The sequence below is a fragment of the Melanotaenia boesemani genome, chromosome 4 (assembly GCF_017639745.1).
Source record: "Melanotaenia boesemani isolate fMelBoe1 chromosome 4, fMelBoe1.pri, whole genome shotgun sequence".
NCBI classification, from domain to species: Eukaryota; Metazoa; Chordata; class Actinopteri; order Atheriniformes; family Melanotaeniidae; genus Melanotaenia; species Melanotaenia boesemani.
In genome coordinates, this window is record NC_055685.1 from 36,912,855 (window position 1) to 36,925,201 (window position 12,347).

The 12,347-nt window shown below is 42.0% G+C and overlaps 1 protein-coding gene across 3 annotated transcripts in view; it reads right to left on the bottom strand.

Annotated features, from left to right (window-relative positions):
• Positions 1 to 204: 204 nt before the first annotated feature.
• LOC121638196 (sodium/potassium/calcium exchanger 3-like) overlaps positions 205 to 12,347 on the bottom strand; it is a 54,632-nt gene continuing 42,489 nt past the window's right edge. For all 3 annotated transcript variants that reach the window (XM_041982790.1, XM_041982789.1, XM_041982788.1), the window contains 13 exons: positions 11,165 to 11,249; positions 10,682 to 10,785; positions 8,429 to 8,503; positions 7,001 to 7,026; positions 6,852 to 6,905; positions 6,623 to 6,756; positions 5,947 to 6,107; positions 5,271 to 5,541; positions 5,017 to 5,183; positions 3,515 to 3,629; positions 3,234 to 3,346; positions 3,012 to 3,077; positions 205 to 1,848 (listed from right to left, as the gene is read on the bottom strand). In XM_041982790.1, coding sequence (XP_041838724.1) covers positions 1,696 to 1,848; positions 3,012 to 3,077; positions 3,234 to 3,346; positions 3,515 to 3,629; positions 5,017 to 5,183; positions 5,271 to 5,541; positions 5,947 to 6,107; positions 6,623 to 6,756; positions 6,852 to 6,905; positions 7,001 to 7,026; positions 8,429 to 8,503; positions 10,682 to 10,785; positions 11,165 to 11,249 — 1,524 coding nt within the window. In that variant the 3' untranslated portion in view covers positions 205 to 1,695. The remainder of the gene's footprint in view (positions 1,849 to 3,011; positions 3,078 to 3,233; positions 3,347 to 3,514; positions 3,630 to 5,016; positions 5,184 to 5,270; positions 5,542 to 5,946; positions 6,108 to 6,622; positions 6,757 to 6,851; positions 6,906 to 7,000; positions 7,027 to 8,428; positions 8,504 to 10,681; positions 10,786 to 11,164; positions 11,250 to 12,347) is intronic.

Here is a 12,347-nt window from a genome sequence, read left to right on the forward strand (position 1 = left end):
CAACAATCTAATCCCATTGAAATGACTCATAATTATAACTTTTTTTTCCTCATGACTGAATATAATTATGGCTTTAAATCTCATTATTATGACGTCCGGTCTCATAATGTCTTTGAATCTAATAACAATGACTTTTTGTCATATAATGACTATCTTATAATTATGACTTTGAATCTTGTAATCATGACTATCAACAAATAAGGCTTTCTATCTCATAAATATGACTTTTTGCCAAATAATTATGAGATACTTTGTCAATATTAGTAATTTATAAGTGGAATAGGCCTCCATACACATCACTAATTTAAACAGGTGAGGGGATCTGATGACATGTCAGGACCAGCGGGATGCTCAACAACATTTTCCTGTTCCTCTTTTTAAAATCTGTTATGTTTGAACTATACAAAACTTATAAATTATAATGTTCTATTCTTACATATAAACATCAAGTCCGTTTCCAGTACTTAGATTAAATATTAGGTACAGTACATTGCAGAGCTCCGTGAACAATCCACTGAACTCACTGTACAACAATCCACAGGGCTGAAACTGGTGGTCAGACATGATCTTTGAATAAGTTAATTCATAAATAAATCATGATTATGTCTTCCCAGTAACAGTGATATCCTTGGTTCTTCTCCAGATTGTCACACTCACACTCACACACAAGCTGTGCACACTCAAATCCACATTTATCTTAATCTAAAAATACTTTTGGCTTTAAGACGTAACATTATACTCAACTGAGAGACTAAAGACTAAATCTCTTGACAATGAACAGGAGGCCTAACGTCTACAGGAAGCTTAACTTCAGTAGTTACATGTTTCGAGTACCTGTCGACACTTTTTAATAGAATAATAAAAGATTTAAATCTCTAATCGTTAAAGTGACAGTGCTGGATGTCAGTTCCAGGTAGATCCCTTTCAATTGTGAGTTCTAGAAAAGAACAGCAGAGCCCACATCTACTCGGATATGAAAGAAAACAGCCAAGAATAGACTCTACATATCAATAGTGTTAAATATCTAGATTCTCTCTGTCAGTGCAAAGCTAGAGCTGTGGATAGTACAGCATGCAGTGTTGGTACTGAGCATGGGAGACATGCTGAAGCATCTCCAGACCCTGTAACTTATGCCGTCGGATAGTTCAGCTTCACACGACGGATCCAGTTGTGCATAAGAAACTCCCATGTATCAGCTAATCTTAGTACCTATATCCTAATTCTCAAATATTTACAGAAAAAAACAAGTTTTTGCTTAAAAATACCTTAATCATGTGCTTATATCCAAACTTGTACAAAGAGTAACAAACAATGCAGCTAAAAATCAGCGAATCCTCTCACGTCTCCACTTAGTTACAGTAGCAGCTCGTTGACCAACAGTAGCCTAACTGTTGGTGTTGATCCAGTTAAGTTCACTCCAGCCTGCCGTTTGGCTTGCGCCACGACTGGCAGCAACCTCTGCTGCTGGGACTTCCTCTTAACGCCTCCGGTCCCGGACCATAAACCTCCCTAAACCTTCCATGTCCTCGCTCTCATGTGTATTGCACCGAAGATAAAATCTGACAGAGCTCTAGCTCTCTAAAAAACAAGAGAAAGAAATATAAGTAGGACTTGATTCCAAGGCGCCAAGAAACTGGAAGCAAGGTGAGGTTTCCTCTAAAAGTTAGAGGATGGAGAAGGAGAAGAGGAAGGAGGTCAGTGGATGTCCCGGCACATTGGGAGGTTGACGAAAATGAAAACGTTGAACTCTATGAGTATGGAGAAGCACAGGAAGATGGCGTACATGATGAGGCAGATCAACCCGAGTCGCCGATCCAGAGTCCATTTGTTTAAATGGACGCCGACAACCTGCAGGCAGAAAAGATGGAGTCAAAAAACACACCGAAAACTGCAGAACGAGAACTAAACGAGGAGGAAACAGGGAGCCACAGGTCATGTACCACCTACACGGTAAAGATGTTTCATTTACAAACTATAACTTGTAGAAAAAAAGATCTCTAAATCATTACAGCCAAACGAGTAGAAATGATTTTATTTTTCATCTGACGTTAAACCTACAACCCAATAAAAGCACCAAAATGGTACATTCACATATGACATCCATGAACAAGGAAGGTGTACTGGTCCCAGCTTGTCACCTAAAAAGGCCCCTTGATAACAGCCTGAATGGTCTTTCTCACTTCTACAACTACAACTAGATGTCAGGCTCGAAGGTCACGACCATCAGCAATGGTTTCAATCCTTGGCCTTTACACTGAGATTTCCCCAGACTACCCGACTTTTTTCCACAATATTTCACAAAGTTCTTTACAATCTATCATTGAGAATCTTCTTTTTTTAACTTATTGATTATTCCCTGATGGAGTTTGGTACAAAGTGGTGAGCTACAACACATTCTTGATTGGACAGACTAAACTTTTTGTGGTCTTTCCTTTTATACCCAATCCTGACACCCTCACCTGTCACCAGTTAATCTGCTTATTGGAAAATCGGAAACTGTTGTTGAATGTGTTGCAGGTGTTACATATTTGAATGTATATTCTCTAAATGAACAGATGTTTGTTCATAGAGGATAGTAAAAATGTATTTTGTACTTGAGTCTGTTAAAGATATGTTCAAACATATGAACAAATTAAGATAAGATCCTTTATTGGTCCCACGGTGGGGAAATTTCACTGTTACAGCAGCTCAAACACTAACCCTTATAGATTTGGTTTTAGATGCTTCCTGGTAAACAAAAAGCATGAAGCAAGGCTGCTGAGAAAAGTGTGTGTTCACTTATGACTCTCATTTTCAAGACACTTTAAAAACACGGGATAATAAAAAAAAAGTAAGTTTCTGAAGCAGAAAGATGTTAATTTAATCTTTTTAACCTGTTTGAAGATCACAACCCTTGCGTTGGGACTGAAAGCTTCAAGTCTACATCTGCAGCTGGATTCAAAACTGTGGTTGATGAAAAAGCTTCAACAAGGAGGCTGACTTAGAGTAAGCAGTAAAAGTCTCGTACTTACTGTGAAGAACACGGAGGCTAGTAAGAGTCCAACAGAAAATATAAGTCCTCTGCTGTTGAGATGGATCTGAGGAAACAGATGCAGAGTTAAGTTGAAGACAGTTTTATGGTTTTAAAATCAGAAGATGAGGTGCTACAGTGCAGTTTCCTAATAAACACACTCTGACAAACACACATCTTTTCTTTTCTGGGCTGAGCTCTAGTGAAGCTGTGAAGCACTCACGTTGGAGCCGTAGTCGATGCAGAGTGTTTGCAGCGCCCACGGCAGGCCCAGGCCCACCAGGATGTCAAACACATTACTGCCTATGGAGTTGGAGATGGCCATGTCTCCCATACCTGAGGCAAGGAGAGCAACACTGTCAGCGCCTGTGTGCAGCCACGAGACGAGTCCTTTATGACAAGCAATATTCTGCAGGGCAACACCACGACTCTACAGGGTTTCTGCTTTGTTCAACATGAGTACTGATTTCAGCTTCCTGCACACGAGCGTGTGTCTGTTTGTACCTTGACGTGCAACTATAACACTGGCCATGCAGTCTGGAACGCTGGTGCCTGCCGCGAGGAAGGTGATGCCCATGATGACGTCAGGGATGCCAAGAGTGAAGCCGATCACAGTCACCTGAAACCACACAGATTTCACCTCAACACTGACTTTTCCTGTTGCAGCACATTAAATCATATAAAAGTACCACGTGCCCTCATCTGGCATTAAATTCTTCAGTTTAATCCGTCTTTAATGCAGAAAATGTCAGAAGAAAGTCAATAACATCAGTCTGAGAGGATCCTCATAATCAAAGCAGAGTGGCAACACGGATTCGCTTTGTCTATTTAAAAGAACATTTTTTAGTTCCTTAATGAAAAGAATGAAAGTTTTACTGCTGGTTTTTCTATAAATTCCCCCCAAAACAAACATAGTACTATCAAAGATCCCAGTTGCAAACTAATTTACTTCCTGTCTGAAATTATGTTTCAGTTCCCATCTCTTTAAGCTCCGCCTACAAAATGAACTTACTGCTTTAATTAGTCAGCTGACCACTGAGACTTGGTAAAGAGTATAGGAGCTGCTTATTTTTAGTCTGTAGCAGTTCTTTCAGTGTTTTCCAACAGTGTACTGGAGCTAAATGAGAGGAGAACAACTGGGATAACAAACAAGATGCTTCCTGGTATCTGTTGAGCAAATTTTTACTGAGGAATTTTTCAAACTATTGAGCTGTATAGAGCTGTTTCTCTGAATTCAATTCGGCCCTGGGCCCTTCACTCTGCCCGGCCTGGATGGCCGGTGCCTGGTGGGGTCGGCTGCTGCCTCATGGATGTGAAGGGTTCTGGATGGGGCCTTCCTCTGACACCCTTGGGGTTGGTCCAGAGTCGTCTTTGTGGTGGGGTGGCTTGGATTCGTGCTCCGGGATTGCTGCTGATCAACCGGGTCTCTGGGCTGCCCTAGTCTGCCTCTAGCCTCCATAGAGGCGTGATCACATTTACATGATCACACTAATCTCTGATCAGTCCTCATTCCTCATCCTCTGCATGCTGACACAGTCACTGAGTTGTCCAGTGGGTTTAAACACTAAGAGGTACTTTTGTTTAAGTTTTTTGTGTGTTTCTGGTACTTTGGCTGTTTTTTTCCCCATAATTGTTGTTGTTGTTTATTTATTTATTTAGGAACTCCTGATGACTGTCGGCTTAGTTTACCTGTAAAAGCTGTAGGAAATTCTCTTTTATGTTTCTGTGCAGGTGTAGCAGTTCTGGTATTAGGCTGGATTAAAGGTTGTTGCTTCTATCTACTGTGTCTTTGTCTTCTTCCTTCTTTCTACTTTCCTTTTTACCTCTTTTTACCTACTTTCAATCTACAGAAAATTCTGAAATCATCATCGTGAATAAAAATGACAGTGGGCCAAAACTTTACTTCTTTAAAGATCCATCATTGATTATTTCAGGAAAAAAAACAAAGATTTATGAGATTCAGGTGATTAAAGATCAGGATGTGAGCGAATTACGTGTGGACTCACCATCCAGACCATGATGTATGAAAGTCCAGCAATCCAGATGGTGGCGGTGAAGAAGGAAACCATGAACCATCTCTCCCAGCGCCTCTTGGAGCAGTTGGGTATGGTGAAGAAGAGAAGGAGGGACAACGGCCACATGAAGAACCACTTCAACTTGTTACAGGCTCCAGCTGGATGGAGGCGGAGAGGAAAACAGGATTAATTGCAGCATTGACGAGTGGGATGATCAGATATCGGGTTGGTGATCTGTGCCACACCTGGAACTTTGAAAGGGACCAGGGGGCCCCCTTTGTCGTCTTCGTCCTCTCCTTCCTCGTCATTCTCATTGTTCTCATTGTCCTCGTTCTCGGTTTCCGTCTCATTCCCTGACTCCAGCCGATGGAGCTTGCACCTCCCATTTAGACCATGCTCAGCTCTGCCCAACCCGTTCTCTAAGCCACACCTCCCCTGAGCCCGGCCCGCAGAGTCCGAGTCGCCGTTGGTCATGCGGTTAACCCGAGTCTCAGTGGTGTTTATCAGCCTTTGTCTCTAGAAGATCATCACAGGAAGCATTAAGATGCAAAGGCCACATTATTCCAGCCAGATATTTTATAGGGCTGTTTGAGTATTCATTTACAAAGGAAGAACATGCAGCTTCTATTTGTATGAGAAAGTATTTAGACTCTTTCCTTCTCAGTGTGTTGTTTGATTTAGATTCTGCAGCAGAAAGGCACCACAGAGAAAAGATAAACAACCTCCATCCCATTTCTTCTCCTTTTGAACCCCAGACAGCTATTTGGTTTGCATTTATGCCAAGTCTCTGGTTTTGAGAATATTTTTTTTGCAGAACAACTACAACAACACTTTTTTCTGTTCCATTCAAACTTCTACTTGTAATTATCTTGCATCTTGTTAAACTACATGTGGTGTGTGTTTAGTAAAGCATGAATTTACCTCATTGATAAGCATGCGGGAGGCCATGGTGAGGCGGGTTCTCGGGGAGAAATGACTGGTGATCATGATCCTCATGCCAGCTTCAGAGAAAGACAGCTGGTGGGGGTAAGCAGACAGCAGCTCGTCCACCATCAGCACAGACGGCTTGCAGTGGAAGTTCGCTGCAAAGACAGACATTAGCAAACATCTGACAGCTGCAGCATCATCTATTCAATCAGTTTTACCCATCCATCCGTCCATCCATCCATCCAGTGTAAAAGCCTCAGTAACGTGGCATTTTGCATTAATTGATTCATGAAGCCTGCATCATACTGAAGTTGTTTAAAAACAACATGAGGCTGCATGTCTGAAAACTGATGCTGACCTAAAATGTACCTTTAAACATTGACATTTGTCTGAACGAAACTAATAATCCATCGTGCATTATGTCAAAGAAGAAGAAATGGAGGTTTTGATGTGAAATTTTGTGATAAGATCTGAAGCCAGCATGTAAGAAAAAAACTTCACAATCTCGATAATTCTGCTTTGAAATGAGCTGGGACAGGTATGGAAAACACTACCAACAATGATATCTTTACAGCATTAAATCACATATGATTAGCTTTATTATCCAGAGCAAGCATGCAGCACCCACTTGGAAGAAAAAACATGCATGAACCAGAATCCACTCTGATACCTTTCTTAAGCAGGACTGCAGTGGCATCACATGAGATATTATCTTCCAGATCAGTGCTACCTGTCAGCCCATTGGCCAGGTTCACCGAGTTCTTCTTTCGACGGTCGAAGTAACGATGAGCTCTGCCATTGAACCTGATGACAAAAGGCTCAGAAGGATCAGATCTTAATGAACAAATGGCAACTAACAAGTTCACCGTGGGCATTTGGCAGCTGTTGGTGAAACTCACTTCATGATGAGGATGTAGACGGCATACATGAGGATCAGGACTAGAGATTCCCACCTGTACATAAATATAAGTACCATTTGCAATCACTCTGTCATTCACAGATATATTTAACATATATTTAAGGTTCTGCATCAAATATCGATACGCACCAGGACACCTTCTCATCATAGATGAACTAAAGAGGCAAGACAAAGAGGACACAATGGGACATTAGGGATAAGGAACAAGAGATAAATTAATTCTACATTGCAGCATGTCTGCCAGTAGGGGGCGTAAAGAAGCAAGAGCTTAACCAACCAAGCAGAGAAAGGTCAAAGTGTTGAGTCTAAATAGCCTCTTTTTACTTTAAAAGCTAAGAGCTGGTTGAATTCTCTAAATGGATAGGAAATTAACTGCTTTGCTTTATTATCTCCTTTATGAAAGAAAATTTAATTCTTTAATAACATCAGTGAATAAATCTTCCTTTTAAGGATGCTCCACAGATTCTCAGTAGGGTTGAGGTTAGGGGATGAAACTGGACGGATTTAGCAGAGGCCACTCTAAAGCATCCTACCATCTCCCTCGCCATTATTCCAGCCCAGAACATCACTCCACCACCACCTTGATGGCGGGTGCAGCCTTGCTGGGACACAGTGGCCATCCAGACCTCTATCCGTATAGACCATCCAGACCTCCATCCTTCTGTACCATCCAGTGTAGTACAACATACATAGGGATGAGGGAGGTGTTGGGTCACACTAAGTGCTATGAGGATTTGTTTTGGGTTTATTTCTATTTATTTATACTGGTGTACATAGTGTATGTGGGTATATGTTATATATGTGTATATATATATATATATATATATATATATATATATATATATATATATATAAAATAAAAAAAATTGTCCCCTCGCTCTCCGTGGGCGGTCTCTCATCCATCCAAGCTCGGGTCCTCTATCAGAGGCCTGGGAGCTTGAGGGTTCTGTGCAGTATCTTGGCTGTTCCTAGGACTACACTCTTCTGGACCGAGATGTCTGAGGTTTGTTCTGGGATCTGCTGTAGCCACTCTTCCAGTTTGGGGGTTACTGCCCCGAGTGCTCCGATGACCACGGGCACCACTGTTGCCTTCACTTTCCAGGCCTTTTCAATATATATCACACAGTATGTTTAGGTGAAATGTCCACTGTTTTCATTCCTTTAACAAAGCATTGCACTTTTTCACTCATATTTGCAGAAAGATCCCTCTTTCTCCAGACTGAATTGAAACTTGCTTAATAATGTGGAACAACCTCCTTAAGTATTTTTTATTGTAATGATGTTCACCTGGTAAAGTAATTTTCAAAACTGCCAGAGATTATTATCTGTGATCTAATGATCTAAACACACAGGAGAAACAATACAAGCAGAAAAACTAAATGGACTGAAATCCTACATGCAGAATAATTTGGAACAGCGTTCACACATACATCACAGTTTGCATTAAATCGCTCCACTTCCTCTTTGCAGCTTGCACTTTGGGACAGGATCTGCCCTTAAGGTGAATACAAGGTACTGATACTGTAGCTGTTATCAATGTGCAGCACAAACTCTTACCGCAATGAGGGCTATGATGGAAAAAGTGTAATAAATGGAATCTCGGAGCAGAGCCCAATGAGAGAGCTTCACAGCCTGAAAGGAAAAAATGAAAACAAGATAAACACACTGACAAAATAAATAAATAAATCACTTTACACACACACACACACATAAAGGCTTTTTATAGCTGGTGTTGAACCGTCTCCTAGGCGATCTGATCAGTTTACGGCTGGAATGCAGCTTGTGATTGGATGTCACCCACTTGGCACAATAAGGACAAATTACACTCACTGGTTACTTTATCAGGTCCACCTATTCCGCTGCTTGTTAACACAAATAGCTAATTGACCAATCACATGGCAACAACTCAATGCATCTAGTCATGTAGACATGGTGAAGACGACTTGCTGAAGTCCTAAGTGAGCATCAGAATGAGGAAGAAAGGAGATTTAAGTGACTTTGAACGTGGCATGGTTGTTGGTCAGAGTATTAACTGGGACATTCACTGGGACCATCTCGGACGGTGTGGGAGTATGTGTGAAAATCACACAACCACGATGAAGAGATATGGTTTCAACCAAGGTCTGGAGAACAGCATGTCTAAACACACAACACGTCCAACCTTGAAGCAGATGGGCTACAGCAGCAGAAGACCACACCGGGTGCCTCCTGTCAGCTAAGAACAGGAAACTGAGGCTACAATTCACACACACTCACCAACACTGGACAATAGAAGATGGAGAAATGTTGCTGGTCTGATGAGTCTCCATTTCAGCTCCACATTCAGAATTTGGTTGAAGCATCATGAAAACACGGATCCACCCTGCCTTGGATCAACGCTTCAGGCTGCTGCTGGTGTAATGGTGTAATATTTTCTTGGCCCACTTTGGGCCCCTTAGTACCAACGTGGCCTGGTTTAACCAGCACAGCCTACCTGAGTATTGATGTCCATCCCTTTATGACCACAGTGTAGCATCTTCTGATGCTACTTCCAGCAGGATAATGCACCATGTCACAAAGCTCAGTGTACTGCTGTCATGTTATTATGGAGCAAAACCTCTGAGGAATGTTTCCACCTTGTTGGATCTTTAATGCCAAGAATTAAGGTAGTTCTGAAGGAAAAAGGGGGTCCAACCAGGTACAAGAAGGTGAACCTGATAAAGAAGCCAATGAGTGCGTATTCTTGTTTTACATTCAGTAGCCTTTAAATTGATACTGTCATAATATGGACAGACAGCATCTAAATGTGGTTGAAAGATTAGTCTCAACGAGTCCTGAGTGTTTCCACCTGTAGTCAGAGTTGTTTGCATGTTAGCACCAGGTCTTAGCAGTCTCTTTGATTCACACTTTGGCTTAGCTGAAGTTTGATACAGAAATCATTTCTACAGTTTCCAAACTGTGACTTCAAAAGTGAACTGCAAGGTAACATCCCACATGGGCTGTGCCAGTGTTTACTGACTTTATGTAACCTGATATGATGCAGGAGCCCACAGTGAAGTGACTAACACTCTCCCACACAGTGCAGGGTCAGAGGTCACATCTTGTACATGCCACTCCCAGCTGTGGAATCATTTGCAAACAGAACAAAGCTCTGTCATGTTTGTGTTTTATTGTACAGCAGCGAACCTGCGAAGAACAGTGAGCCAAAGGCAACAAACAGCAGCGAAGAAGCACACAGGCTGGACTGGGATGCACCCCGTCCCTCCGAGCTCCATTACAGCACCCATCCTTCTCCCTCATTATCTCTGCGCTATTACATAATGCACTATCTGGGATTGCATCACTGTTTGGAGTTCAGCACATATATTTTTCAGACGAGAGAGCTTATCCTTGTGCTGAGCTCATCTCCATGTGCCTGGCGTGTCAGCATCAGAGAGGCGGTACTGTGTAATGTTCTCTCTACGTCTCATGCAAAAGAGATCCAGACTAATGATACTAAAATGATGCACATGTGAGCTCAGAGAATAAAAAAAAAAGAAAATCTAAATCAGCACAAATCAACAGTGTGTGCAGCATTTTACTGGAGAAATGCCTTCTCTGTTTCAATTCAAATTCAATTCAAATTTATGTTATATAACACAATACCAACTGTAGTCAATAAATACAAAAAAGGTAAACATTTTTTCTAGCAAATGAAGGCCAGGGAGAAGATGCGAGTTGCTCTGTTTGCACTGTGCAGTGTGTGAAGGTGAGATCAGGCTGCCGATTGTATGCTTTCAAAATGCCACAGCGTGAGTGGCATGCTTGGTCGTGGCTGCCATGACATCATACCTGGCCGGCGAAGAAGCCGCACACACCGATGATGCAGAGGATGTTGAAGACAGCCGAGCCCACGATCGTCCCCACACCCACATCACCTTTGGTGATGAACACACCTGGGGAGGAACACACACATATACATACATACAAATGACTCCTCCAAGATTATAGAGGTGGACGCTACATCACTCTGAACGTGTATGTACACAGAGATGTAAAGTGGTGCTCCAGCCTTTTATGTTCTCCATATTTTTTAAACTGACAGATCTGCACACACAGGATCAAAGGGAGGGAAAAAAGAAAAAAACATGTGACCTGAACCCTCCACACCACAGCGGCGCTCCAGAGCTCATTACATAAGACGACTTTAATGTGAAGTAAAAAGCATTACTGTAAAGCATCCATTAAAGCAGTGCATGCTTCCTCTCTAACAGCACCGCCCCTTCAGTGAGAGCAGCTTTTGGGGGGGGTGGGGAGGGGGGTAAATACTGTTACCTATGACGGAGGTGAAGAGTTCGGGAGCCGAGCTACCGGCAGCCATAAAGGTTGCACCTGCCACATCCTCGCTGAGCTGGAGGCGCTGAGAAGAAATGCGACAAAAGGCGAGTGTTAACAGGAAACAGCTGTTGCAGTCTAAAATCCAGTCACTGCCTGACCTCTGACCTCTGAGCTGATCATCACACTGCAACTAAAGCTTGTATTTGTGCGGCTGTGTAAATACACTGCAATCTGGTGTTTTATGTTGATATTTTTGACTGCAGTAGACTGACCAGCTTGTAGTTGGGTGGGAGGATTTTCTCTTCTGGCTTCATGCAGGTGCCTAAAATCACTATTTAGTGGACAGCTGTTTTTGAGCTTTCTTCAACCATAGTGCAGGTTGTTTTTTGTGATACTGACTTCTGGGAACATACAACTATTTACCTGGTCTCCAACCCCAAATCTGAACAAGTTGGGACGATACAAAGAATAAAAAGCAAAAAAGCATTGATTCCTACATTATTTGATCAAAGACAGCAACAACCCAATATCCTGTTTATTTTGTGTTATTAAGTCAAACGAATTCCTTAATATAATTTAATTTTTGCATTTCTGGCTGTTGTCTGCAGGGAGTTGTAGCAATTTAGTGCACAAGCAGCATCCATGAAAGTCTGAGTATATCAGAAGATCTCCAGTTTGTATTCAAAGACAAACAATGTTCCTCAAAAACAGATTGAAGGAAATTTACATATTTCCCCATCCACAGTGCAACATATCATTAAACCATTCAAGCAATCTGGAGGAATTTCAGTGGCAAAAGAGCAAACCTAAGCTGGACACTACGATCTCTGATCCCTCCGACAGACCTGCATCCAGAACCATCATCAGCTAATAGAACCACATAAACAAGGATTATCAAATCTTTGTCAAACTCTAAAATACAGAGTTACATTCACAAATGCATCAACTTCTCTGGACTCTAAGGCATCTGGGATGGACCATCACACAGTGGAAACCTGGACTCTCTTCAGACGGATCAGTATTCCAGATCTTTGTTGGAAGAAATGGAGCAAAGAGCAAAAAGGAGCATCCAGACTGTTGTCAGCAACAATTCCAAAAGCCTGGTTCTGTGATGGTACAGAGCTGGATCAGGGTTTTGTGATGGTATGGGGTCGGATCAGGGTTCTGTGATGGTATGGGA